Source organism: Epinephelus lanceolatus, chromosome 6, assembly GCF_041903045.1.
Source record: "Epinephelus lanceolatus isolate andai-2023 chromosome 6, ASM4190304v1, whole genome shotgun sequence".
NCBI classification, from domain to species: Eukaryota; Metazoa; Chordata; class Actinopteri; order Perciformes; family Serranidae; genus Epinephelus; species Epinephelus lanceolatus.
In genome coordinates, this window is record NC_135739.1 from 19198141 (window position 1) to 19211137 (window position 12997).

Here is a 12997-nt window from a genome sequence, read left to right on the forward strand (position 1 = left end):
TTCTCTTCTGTCACTCAAGAAAGTGTGATTTGTGCCCACTAGGACACATGGGAAGGTGGGTGGGTGGGTGAGGGTAATTTCAGGGTGATTGGTGTGCAATGTGTTTTCTGTTTGTTTATGGGTTGAAATGATTAACATTCCAGAAATCTTTCAGACCTCTGTTTTGCAATCAATACCTGTACTGTCTAATCCCTGCTGAGAAGTCTGTTTAATTAATGTACTTAAAAAAAGTTTGTAATAATAGTTTTAATGTACTTGTTAAGCACGTACAGCTGACAACATGGTATTTTTTTGTTAGATAAAGTGTACGGCTTGCATTTTTACTTGTTAGTTAACAAAAGCTAAATGTTACTTGACAATTCCTCAGTATACAGCTTTATAAAATAGGTAAAATGAATTTTAAATTTAATCGCCTCCGTTTTATGGCCAACTGCTCCTTAAATTACTTTTCTGTCCAGTTTTTCAAATTTCAGTCTTCAGGTCCTCTGTTACAAGTAAGGCAACATGGAGTATTTTGTTGACACCTGTCATGATGCAAAAGCAGCAACTTCGACGCACTGATGCCAAAGTGCAATAGCACAGTTTGTCCAGCAGATGCTGCTGTTGGCATAATGATGAAGTCTCACCTGCAACACACACTGAGCGCTTGTCCTAAACGCTTGTAGAAATTAACTGAAAAGTATATATTATATTTTAATAACACAAACACACAGAACAGCCTATCAGACTTGTTCAGGATGCTTGTAGTTTCATGCTCATTATCTCTTTCTTCTATTTGCCATAAATGTAGGGAACTTTGGAGCATGGACAGCATAATGAGATCCTTTTGAAGTGAGTAATAGTAGCCTATTATCTTCAAACTCTGCCTTCCAGAGAACAAAGGCTGCTGTGATAAACTGAGCTTAACGATAATTCACTGTCCCATCTCGTAATAAATTGCAGGAAAGCAGAAATAAGTAGAAGGAGAAAAAGCCTGCATACCCACAACTCTAATAGGGCTGTTAATCAAAACTGCTATCAGAAGAGAGACAAAGAGATGATGTCATGATTTTAAAAAACATTTTTGCTATCATTATGTCATCTCTAAGTGGAGGTTTTTTTTTACTAGTGCTATAAGGTGGTTGGATGCAAAACACGGAAACTTCAGCGCATCACATCATATATTTCTGATATGAAGTTTAATAGTGTCCTCTCTTTCACAGCAGACACAACAATAGCAGCAACAAGCCTCTCAGAGAGGGGTCTGTGGTCTGGATTATCTGAGAGGTGAGGGCTTCCCCTGACCGCACTGCCAACTAGTTTTCACTGGAGGTCCCAACAACAGCCGGTGCCAGTGCGCGCTCTGCTGACGCAACCACGTCGCTGTGGCTCAACGCGATGGCGGACCGCAATGTCCCCAGACCTGCCCAGGGAGGGACGGAGCAAAGTCACTGACTGAGCCGCTCTCACCGGCTCCGCTACACTGACCACCTGTTAAAGAGAGGGCGCTGCCATTGCCGTCCCTCCCGTAAAATAGTATGTGGGACAAGATCTGCTCGGAGTGCACTGACCGGGACGACTCAGAAGTGGAGTGAAGAGGAGCGGAGTGCGCCGGGCTGACGCGCCGCATGTTGAGCCAGCAAGTTGACTGAAATAACAAAAGTCGCGTCGACGGGGAAGAAGGGGACAGCCGCTCTTGGATTTAACGGAGGTTTGAGGGGACAGTTGTTCCGGCAAAATGAAATTCGCGGAGCATCTTTCGTCCCACATCACTCCAGAGTGGAGGAAACAGTATCTCCAGTATGAGGTAAAGTGAAAATTCATCTTATATTAAATGCAAACACTTTGTAAATAAGGGCATAACCGAAACTCACAAAAATACATCCTTCTCTTTGAGGAAAGTGGAAGATAAGGGTCAATATTCACCATACAAAATGTAAAAGCTTTGTTAATAATTTGTTGTCAGTTTCAGTTTAGCTTGCTCCTGAGAGCAATAAACGACGGGAGAGATAAGGGATGTCCTATTGTTTATGGAGGGGAAAATTGACTGCGGGTGTTAAGAGCCTTCGGGAGCATTCATTGTTTATTATTGCTGTTTGCTGAGTTTAAACACCTAAAAATGAACAGAATTATCATTTTACTGAACACCTGAATACCTCACAACAATCAACAAAGCAATTTTTATTAATTTTAAGAAAACACAAGAGGAATATTTTGGAATATTCCATAAATAATTGATTTTTTAAGCTTTTTTGTAGGTTTATTTCTCACTTTTTTTCTGCAAAACAAATAACCAAATATTTCAGTCACATATTTTTTGTGCCTTATCTTGATTTATTTTCTTAAAATTTGTTTATCAAATAACTGAAGGGTATAAATGAAAGTCGAAATGGCATTGATTGTCAATTACTTTGATTATCCTATACAATAAATGTACCTTCATTGTTCTTATTGTTCCTTTAATTTATTTATTTTTGCAACAATCTAAGTGAAGGCAAGAGAAATCTTCCCAGCATTAATTATGCATTGTCGTAAAATTGCAAATATTCTTCTTTAATTATTCCTTGTTTTTTGCCAGAGCTACATAGTATTTTCAATATATCACGATATTGTAACTATTAATGTTTTTGCACAATTAAACAGACGTCTCCATGAATCAACCTGCAGGACTTCATCTAACAGGATATTCTGTCTGCTTTCTGATGTCTGTGGATTTACAGAGACCTTTGTGTGCACATATGGTCTTTGTTGGCTGGTGTACAGTACTTGAGAGTAGTATTTCATATTCACACCCCACTTCTTGCTGGCTTTACCTTAAGAGCTTTAGTGCAGACATGCAGTGACAGGACAGGCTGCTCAGTTCCATTTAGCTCTATGAATTATAGACAAAGACCCTGTTCTCTTCAACCTCAGCAGCCTTACATCCCAGACTCAACAGAAGCTCACTGCACTGGTTTTATTTTGGGAACATGCCTTGAATGTAATAATTGAGTTGGATGATTGCTACAGCGAACATTTGGATCAGTCCAGCTGGACATGAGTGATATGGTGTCATCATCGTTTGATAAAAACATCTTCATATGTAGTAATTAAAGTGGAAGAAAATTAAAGAGATGTCAGATATGTAGTGGACACAATGAAAAGTGGACAACTGTGCTGTAGAATTTATTTTGGATTGATTATGAACATAGATGCACAGCCAATGTGGGGTCTTTGTACAGACTGACGCTCAGTGAGCCCAGATGCATGGCCATACCAGCCATTTTACACCTCCAGTCTTCAGCTCCGCACTCACTGACCTGAGATGGATGATGATAGATTTTCTCTGTCATCCACGCTTACTTTTGGTTTTAAGGTACATTAGATAAAATCATCTTGAATTGACATTAAAGTTTTAATATTGTAGTAATATATCTGTCCAGTCCCAAAAAATGATTGCAGAGGATTGCGTGTTTTTTCACGGAATTGTGCAAAGTCTTTTTTGATATACTGTATCAAAGGATATCTTGATCATTTTATTACTGCAGTAGCTGATTTCCATGAGCATAAAAGATAGATTGACTTTATCAGTCTATATCTTGTGCTTGTTATTCCTATTAGATTTAAATTGAAAGCAAAACAACAAATTTGGTGTGAAATCGACTGTAATCGACCGTTGGTATGTGATTCATATTGAGCTGAGATCTTTGTTTCTGTTTTCCTTTTTATACAATTCCAAAAATCCAGATTGTACAAACATGTTGTTGTCACATGTGTTGCTATTGTTGAATTATGCAGAGCAACAAGGCCGGTCTACTATCCATACAGTTTGTATTCTTCCTCAAATCTGAATTATACATAGGGATTTTCAGGCAGGATGGTTTTGCATGTGTTTGTCTTTCCGCGGCTGCCGTCAGTCTTTGTCTGACCTCTGTAAATGCCGCTACATCCTGAGTGGGCGGATATGGAGAGATCAGGGAGAGAGCTCACACCTACAGATGATGGACATCTTATTCAAGGCTGTTATTCCTCCTGAAACAAGTCAAGTCAAGGACAAGCGTGAAGTTATCTGCAGCAAGTAAAGTCAGTTGACTTTAGGGAAGTGGGTCACTGAGATAAAACAGACTATAAAATAAATCAATTTTAATGTCATTCTGAAAAATGCAAAGCTGCGATATGCTGCTGTGGTGCAACAGAAGCAGTGTCAGTCCACGGGCTCAGTTCTGTGAAGGGAACATCACAGGTACCTGGAGAAATTCAGATAAATGTTCAGGCATTACACACAGCAGGAGCCAGCAGTCCCTCGTGTATCTATTTGGCGTTATGAGTTGCAGTGACCACTGCAGCCAGCATAACTGCTGTATTCTTATACAGCTGTCCGTCTATTATATAAACATAGTGACACAATACAGGTCCTTTTTACCCTTGCAGTAAAATATGACACTGTCTGTGGCACATGCAGTATTCTAGCTGCCCACATCCAAATTGACTGTGGTCTAAAGTGATATTCTTGCCTTTGTGTGCTAGTTGGATTAATTAACCTGCTGCCCAGTTTTCACTCTCCTCCTTTTTTTAGAGCGCGCTATTGTGTGGAAAGCTGTGCGCTGTCTATTTAGATTGGTCGGCCAGTTTCTATGCAGATGAGAAGGATGCGGCAAAGTGGCTGTTCCAGCAAATATAGGCTTTAGTTAGATGGACACTTCATTTTAACATGGAGGCATTGACAAGGCGATTGAGTGATAGAGTAATTAGGTGTCTGCTTCATCCTGTGGGATTGTAATTATAAACCTATATGCTAAACAGCTGTTTGGTATGGAGGTGTGCATGTCCAGCCAACTCGACAAAGGGCCGGGGATGTAGGTTGATAGATAGGGAGAGGATTTACCTGTAAATGTAATAGTTATTAAGTGCAAACATTTTTAAAAAGCTGAGTTTACTTTCTGCTTTCAAATTAATTTCTCTACATGCCCGAGGTTTTTTCCATGTAGAAGCAAACTTGCTTGTATTCAAGCGTGTAAAATGTGTGCAGACAATAATTAGGCGTGGCAACTGTTGAATTCAGATGTATGTTGTATAACTAATGTGTTTCAAACATTAGAGGTATAGGAGGAGTGAGAGCCAGAGATGCAGGTTTGTGAGTGGGCGAGAGAACAAGGCCACTTATGCATTTACCTCTGCAGTCTAATCACTCGTGTAAGCTTAGATGAGGAGGAGGAGGAGGAGGAGGAGGAGGAGGAGGAGAGTGCATGTGGAGACTCGCATTTACAATTCAAACTAGCAAAGTGACATTATGTTGACGAAAACCAGGTGCTTGTCTGATTTCACTGAGTGATTGCTGTTTGTTCAAAGGTGAAGCCTCGTCTCTAATTAATCGGCATGATGTCGTTTAAACCAGTGCATTGAGCTCTGTGCTATGTGAGAGGTAATGGAAATGGTGCTTGAAATGTACGACATCGCTCTCATCATCTGTATTTTGCGTAGCCAAGGTGTGATTTATCAGCATGTTCGACAATATGAACATTATGTATACAACTGGCATGGCATGGCAACTGCTGAGAGCCCCCCTTTCTGTATCTCCCCTCCTTCCTTCCATCCTCACCTCATCGTTCCTCCCCCACTGGGAGGACATCTGGTCCCCGACCAGACCTGCCCTCTGCTCCCCCTCCTTCCACCCTCTCCTCCCATTCTCTCTACTCCTCCTTCTACATGCAGGGACCCACTCAGACACAGAGCTAGGGATTCAAGTGATCCACCATTGGCTTTCTAGTTGAGGCTAAGATCTCTTCAGTCTAATAATGCACAGTGTGTGATCTCCTCAAGCACAGGGATGACAATCTAAAGCATCTTAGAGGAAGGATTTGACCGTGTGGCACTCAAAATATTTTGGTTAGTGTCCACTTAACGTGTAACTGCTATGACAGAATTGAACTCAGTTGACAGCAGCTTCAGTCGGACATGAAGTCTGGCACTTGTGTTACATGCACATTTGGTTACGTCAGTATGGATCATCATTATGTTAATGCATGGTCATTCAAACTGATGGCCCCATTAGGTTTGGCTTAGTTATTGTCCACAGGTTTCATTGCTGATTACTGCCAATCCTGCAGGTTTATCCATTTCCCTAAGGAGTCCTCCACCCCCTCTTCCCGTCACTGCCACATCACCATGGCAATGCCTCCCTGTCTGAATCTGAATGTCTATTTCCCACCTATTAGTCAGGGGGGCCCTTTTTGCTCACCAGAGATTAGCCAAGACCAGGCCCTGCTCCAATGGTGTGTGTGTGTATGTGTGGGTGCACAGTTGGTCTCCTGTGATCTTTATCAGACATAGCAGAGACAACATGCTACATACAAATGAAATGTTTACTCCTTTGATTAGACTCCAGTGTCGGAGTCTCATTGTGCATGTAATTCACAGAGGAACTTAAGCATCAACTATCCGGGTTGGTACTAATGCACAGCAGTTTCTGAGTGGTTTCCACCCACACACAGGATTACTCTCACCAGTCTCTCCCTGTCATGTTACAAAAGTAGAGGGTTGTATAGGAACCATGGACAGAGAGAGCCGCTTGATATGATCAGTGGATAAGACAGAAAAAAACATGCAGGTTGTCAGATTTAAATGACAGAAGAGTTTTCTCCTTTAACTGTTGATTTCATTTACTGACAGTATGCTGAGTTCTACTATTACTTCATAAAACTTTAGAAAGTTAAATAGATTGAACTTTTATTTTTGCTGGGGCAGTGCAGTTGTGAAGACAGTCAGGAAACAGGATTCAGTTCCAGTCTTTTGTCTGATTACCACTGATATGTTGAGATGAGCCAGTGTGCAATTATCTGTCAGTGTCCATTATCTTCAAGATCAATCGTATTGCAGAGAAACAGCCTCATTAACCACTGCAGCTATCACTCTTTCTCTCCTTCTCTCTCTCTTTCTCTCTTTCCCAATTTGATCTTTTAATTAGAGAAATGTACTCTGTCTATCAAACCCTGCACTGGTCAAATAACAATTTAATCCAATCTATAATGGTAGCTATCATCATTTTTTAGAATAGTATGTTATTAACTTTTTAACACAAACTAAGAACCAGACAGCACAGCTATTTCCTAATCACGCAAGACATGCACAGGTTGTATTAATATACATGTAAATTACAATATATACATTTGTACATGCATTGATACCATGTTAAAGGAAAGGAAAAGCCATGACTCATTTGTGAAAACAAAGCGCCCTTTCTGCAGTAGGCCCACAAGATCACCAGGAAGATGATCAAGGAAGGGTTGCCAAATATTATAAAACAGGATGTCATTACCCTTTAACGTAGCACTCAGGTTTTCCATATGAAAAACCCTAAATGGGTTTCTGTACCATTGTGTGACTGAGGGAAGTTTCTCCTCGACCCACTGGAACAGAATGCATCTTACCCATTAAACTTACCCATTAAAGTCAGCTGTTCAGCAGATAGAGAGAAGCGCTCCGTAGGTAAATTCAGGAGAAATAAACCTGCTTGTATCTTATTGTTTTATGGAAAATTGAGCTAAGCATTTTCCAGTACCTGGATATCAAGGCACATTGCCAGATACAACGATAATACGTTTCTACTTCTCTTTTTACCCATAACACAGAAGGTTAATGAGTTGTAAGCTGCACCCAAGTTTGTTAACCTTTTCTCTCCTTTCACGTCCTGATGCTCCATTATAACGTTGCCTCAAATGATAAATGATTAGTAACCCAATAAAAAGGCAGCAGGAGAATTTAACAATGTATTCTGGCAACGCCTGCACTGCTGGGTAATAGCAATGCACGTATGAATGCCCAGAAACTAAAGCTAAGACTTGGCGTAGTTAAGACCAGGCTTAAGTTGGGTTGGTGCATCCAACGTGAAGTTTGTTCCAAGCTTAGTTTTAACAAAGACCAACTTAGCAGTTATAACCAGGCTTAGTTACCCAATTGGTGCAACCGGCTCCTGGGTATTAATTTTGTTTAGAAAGTGAAGTTTGTACTGTGGTCTGTGTAATTTTCAAAACTCTCTCTCTCTCTCTGAGTCTTGTCATGTAAATATTTTCTGAGCAGATTTAAAGGCATCTGACAGCACCATGGCATCAGGTTCCATCTCCAAAATCCTTTTCCCATAACACCTGAGTTCATGGTGACATTACATTCTCTGTTGTTGTAAAGCCATGTTGAGTCAGGCTTCTTCTCTCCTTACTTGTCTCACTGTTTGCAGAGCAACAACACAACAGCGCTCTCATTCACCCAAGCTAAACATCTTAAACTAAAAGGCACAACACAAAATGGGTGCAAATGGACAATTCTTTGTTGTTTACAGCAATCACACCAGATTTGGCAACTAAAATATTATCCTCTTGGGCCTATGTGTTCTCAGTTCTGTCAGCTATTGCGAGCTCTATGTCTCAGTGTAACTGGAGTAACTTGGAGTAAATGAGACCATTCAAATGCCAGAGTCTGTCCATTGTTCATTATGTTAACAGCTGTGTGGCGGCTGCTGTAATCTTCCCATATGGAGAACAAGAGTTTAGTTAATGGCTCTCAAATGGCTTTAGAGGGTATAAATGTGACTCTAAAAGCAGATGGCGCTAATAATTGTGTAATACCTTATGGTGTATTGTAAGCTCTTCTCACTTGTGCTTGTGTATGTACTGTAAATACACTTTTTATTTGATCTGATGTGGAACAGACTCTAATCTTTTTAATGACTCCACAGTCACTCTCAATGTATACATTAATCCTCTATATCTATGAATTCTATGGACTCTACTGACTTGACATATGCTAACATCCTGGCTGAAGTAAATCAGTGTACAAACCTGTATTTTGCGTTGCATGTGTCAGAGTCTGCAGACAGTGATTTTGTTTTCTTATTTCCAGGCGTTCAAGGATATGCTGTATGCTGCCCAGGACCAAGCCCCCTCCATAGAAGGTAAGGAGACCCCCTGTTTGGATAAACAAACACACACACAGCCACAGACATACACTTGTGTACCCACTGCCCCCTGTTAGGGGCCTGTTTGGGCATCCCCAGAATAACAGCCTTGCGTATGCTAAAAATAGGTGGAAATCATTGCTAATATGCTACCTCTCACTCCGTAGGGTATGACTCAACCAAACCAAGGCCAATTACTAAATCATCTTCCACCTTACTCATGTAGCTGTTTACCCTGCATGAAAAAGTGGACAGCACAAAAACATGCTGTGAAGTTGAGTTGAAAGTTTGCTTGAGTGAAAAGGTTTTTATGTTGCACACTTGCTTTGATTGAAAAGATGTTTCTTGATAAAGTAAACTCTCTGTGGATTAAAGCAGCAGTGTATTAGAAGTGGCAGACCAAAGCTGAGTTCAATGGCCAGTGCTGAGTGTTGCCATGCAGCAAAGATAAGGAAGGCCTCTGGCTATAATTAATCTTTGGCGTTAGACTGCAAGTGATGAGTGATGAGGGAAAGAATGTGAACCATTTGTTTTTATTATAGATACCAGTTTGTGGAGGTAAACAACTTCCTTTGGTTGCAGGCTTGAGACGTACTTTATCACATGGTAACTTTCAGCTCTTTCTCTGTGACTGTTGGAGTGTGTCTGGGAAAAACGGACTTATCTTGAAATATGACTGCAAAAAAATGACCTCTGTGATGGGATGAGCTTGTGTGCTCATGCCCAAATTTGTGCGTGTGTCTGTACTGATAGATTTTTCAGTGTTGTGCAACATGCCCGCTCACAAAGCTGCGACTCCCAGAGCTCAGTTCCAGCTGAGCGGTCTCGATATGGATTGGAGTATGATGTGATTCTATCCATGAGCAACAAAGACGTAGCACACAGTCACAATGTGTAGATGACAGAGCTCCGTCTGTGTGTGTGTGTGTGTGTGTGTGTGTGTGTGTGTGTGTGTGTGTGTGAGTTGGCTTCAGGCACAAAGACAGACATTTGTTGATTTTATTTTTGACAGCAGTAGGCGTGAAAGGAGACTCGAGGGATTTATTACGTAAAATATTCTATGAAATTTGATTTAAGTGAATATGTGTGCATGTTTGTGTTTTTGTTGGCATTGCTTGATTCTAAAAAGTACATTTAAAGGAACAGTGTGTACGATTTTGAGGGGGATTAATGGCGTGTAGTGGTGAGCATTGCAGATTGCAACCAGCTGAAACTTCTCCCGGGCAAATTTCCTTTAGTCTTTATTGTTCAAGAGGTTTTTACCAGGAGCCGACTTGTCCACAGAGTTCTCTTCCTCTTCAAGTCAAACAAATCAGGTGATTAAAACTGGTAAAAAAAAAAAACACTAAATAAAGCAGTGTTTTTCTGATGTTGTCCGGCATGTTGGAGACAGACCACAAGCCCAGCACCCGCTAATGTGTGCTTACCTTTTTTCTCTGATAACTGTTCAAGAGGTTTTCTTATGCAGAGGTTTCTTCTTCTCCAAAACAAACGCACTCAGTGATTTTAAATGGGTAAAAAACAATGAATAAAGCAGTCTCATGTTAAAAAAATTCAATGTTTTTCCAACATTCTTGTCGCAGAGGGGCTGCTTACTACGGTAGCTGATGCAATAACCCGATGGCCCCATCTAGAGCCAGTGTTTGGTTTGTCCATTCTGGTCTTCTTTAGAAACATGGTGCTGCGACATGGCGATCTCTGTGGATGAGGACCTGTTCCTTATGTAGATATATACAGCTCATTCTACGCTAACAAAAACACAAAGATTCTTATTTTTAGGTGATTATACACTGAAGAAAGATTCGATTTCTGCCAATATATCCCCTAAAATCAAGGATGTCCAGACTTATTTTTATACATTACATTAGTTCCGCCTGTGTAGTCCCTAGTTGGTGCATGTCTACAAACTGTATGATAGTTCTGCCATCGTGAAGTGATTTTGCTTGATTAACCAGTATTGCGTGGTGGGCCACATATGGTTTGAACAACAAGCCACAGGCCATTTAAATCTATCCGCAGGCCATGATCGGCCCCGGAGCTGCACTTTGGACATGCCTGCCTTAAATCTTGCACTCTAGACCTTTAACTCTACTATTGAAGACACATCTTGTTCAGTGATAACATATGAGCTGCGTCTCTCCTCTGAGCGCTGTCTCCAGAGGCTGTTAGCCATGCCAGGCGAGCTCAACGTAGATGATAAATGGTTTCCTGTCTTGGGTCTGAGCTGTACCCATGGGTCACTGCTCTGCCTCTGTCAGCTTGTTGCAAGATAGGTGAGGCTGTCTTATGAACAGAGACGGGATCAGTCAATCAGTGGAAAATCCTTCTGTGTCATTCATCTGGTATCGTTGTGACGTTTCAACAGTCCCCACTCAATCAAATTGATTTGTTTGCTTTTCACACTTTTTTTCCACACTCCAAAACACTGAAGCAGGCAAGTGCAAAGACAGGAGTACAAGCAGTGGCATTTGTTCTGTAAGATGGAGCAGATCCTTGAATTCATCAGACAGTTATCTGTTCCTTTTGGTGTTTTTATGGCAAAGAGAAAGGCCGTAATGAAAACAGCAGTAGAAGCAGACAAACAGCTTTATTGAGCACTGTCCAGTCCTCTCCCCTGCGGCTGAGAATGTGTTGACTTTTCATATGAGAAATGAGATTAGCAGGTGTTATAAACTTCAAGCTTACTACAGCATTTTCTCTTCACCTCCACCAAAGCCAATCTGTCAAATCTGATGGAATTTAAATTGGGGCAGAACGATATTGGAAAAATGGACTCCTCCTATGTAGCTTTTTTTTTTTTTACCTCCTACCTCAGTGGGCAAAGCGCTTTGCAATTTGCCTCTCATTCTCACACACTTGCAGACCAGTGGAGGCAGGGCTGCTGCACAAAGTGCTGAATCATCACAAGCAATTTTGGCTTGGTTTTGCTCAAGGACACTTTGAGATGTAGACACGAGGAGGAGCCGGGATTGAACCACCAACACTGAGATTAATGAACCACCGGATCATCTCCTGTTGTTTCACACCATCTATTTACAAAATCATACAAAGAGCAGCTTTGTTTGTAGTTCGTTTTTTTGACCATTTTTTTTTTTGTATCAACAAAAACAAAAAGCTGATTTATTTTGGGCGGATGATGGTCAGAAGTTGGAGTGGTTATTTAAGACTGAGGTTTTTAAGACTGCAAATTTCATTTTCAAAGCCTGGAATAGAAGGCATTCCTTGCTCTTTAAGCAAGATATATCAATGGATTAGATTAGGGTTCACTGTCCTAATCATGAGGACTGTTGTGTTTACATTGTACTATTATACTAGCCTGGAAATCCAGACCCAAATCTAGAAAGATTTAGGGTCTGGCCATGAGTAATGAAAATGGCCCAACTCGAGGGGCGGCACCAAGCATGCATTTGTAAATATCACTGCACGCAATTGGATAACACTACGACCAATCAGAACAACACACGGGGTGATGTATACGCTTAGCTACCAGTGCCGTCTATTCAAGGGCTCTGTTAGCTACCAGGCTGGTAGCTAACAGAGCCAGCGGAGCTAACTGCCATATCCGGTCGGCAAAACAGCAAAAACGTCCTTCTTGCAAAGGAAAGATTGGAGCGCCGTCTTCTCTTCCTCTTTTAGAGAAAAAGCCAAGTCTAACTCGTTCATTGTAGCGGCCAAAGCCGTTTCAAACAACTGGTGTTCATCCGTAGCCATCTTGCATTGTTTACTGACTGATTCCAGACTTCGTCGTCGCAGCGTTGTCGTCATCTGTTTAGCTCGCCTCTGGCCCACCTATATCAGATACACTGATGTGATTGGTGCAGCTCGGTTTCGTGGGCATAGGTGATGAGCATCATTATTGATTGCCAGAGTGACTCGCTGAGCAAATTCAAATTGTGCTCTCGCAAGAACTCTGGATTTCCAGGGTACTATTGTACATTTGTATTATTGTACATCTGTTTTGTATCTTGGTTGTTTCCTAATTGTATGTTTGATCATTGTTTCTGTTTTTGAGATAAAGTGTCTTATAAGCCCATAAGAGCTGGGCTTCTTTGAAGCATGACACTTAAATAAAGAAATCAAATCAAATCAAAA

The 12997-nt window shown here is 41.0% G+C and overlaps 1 protein-coding gene across 1 annotated transcript in view; it reads left to right on the forward strand.

The window, feature by feature from the left end:
* The first annotated feature begins 1366 nt into the window (after nt 1-1366).
* xpr1a (xenotropic and polytropic retrovirus receptor 1a) overlaps nt 1367-12997 on the forward strand; it is a 93837-nt gene continuing 82206 nt past the window's right edge. Inside the window, exons 1-2 of the mRNA XM_033622822.2 lie at nt 1367-1786; nt 8851-8902. Of these exons, the coding sequence (XP_033478713.1) occupies nt 1718-1786; nt 8851-8902 (121 nt within the window). The 5' untranslated portion in view covers nt 1367-1717. The remainder of the gene's footprint in view (nt 1787-8850; nt 8903-12997) is intronic.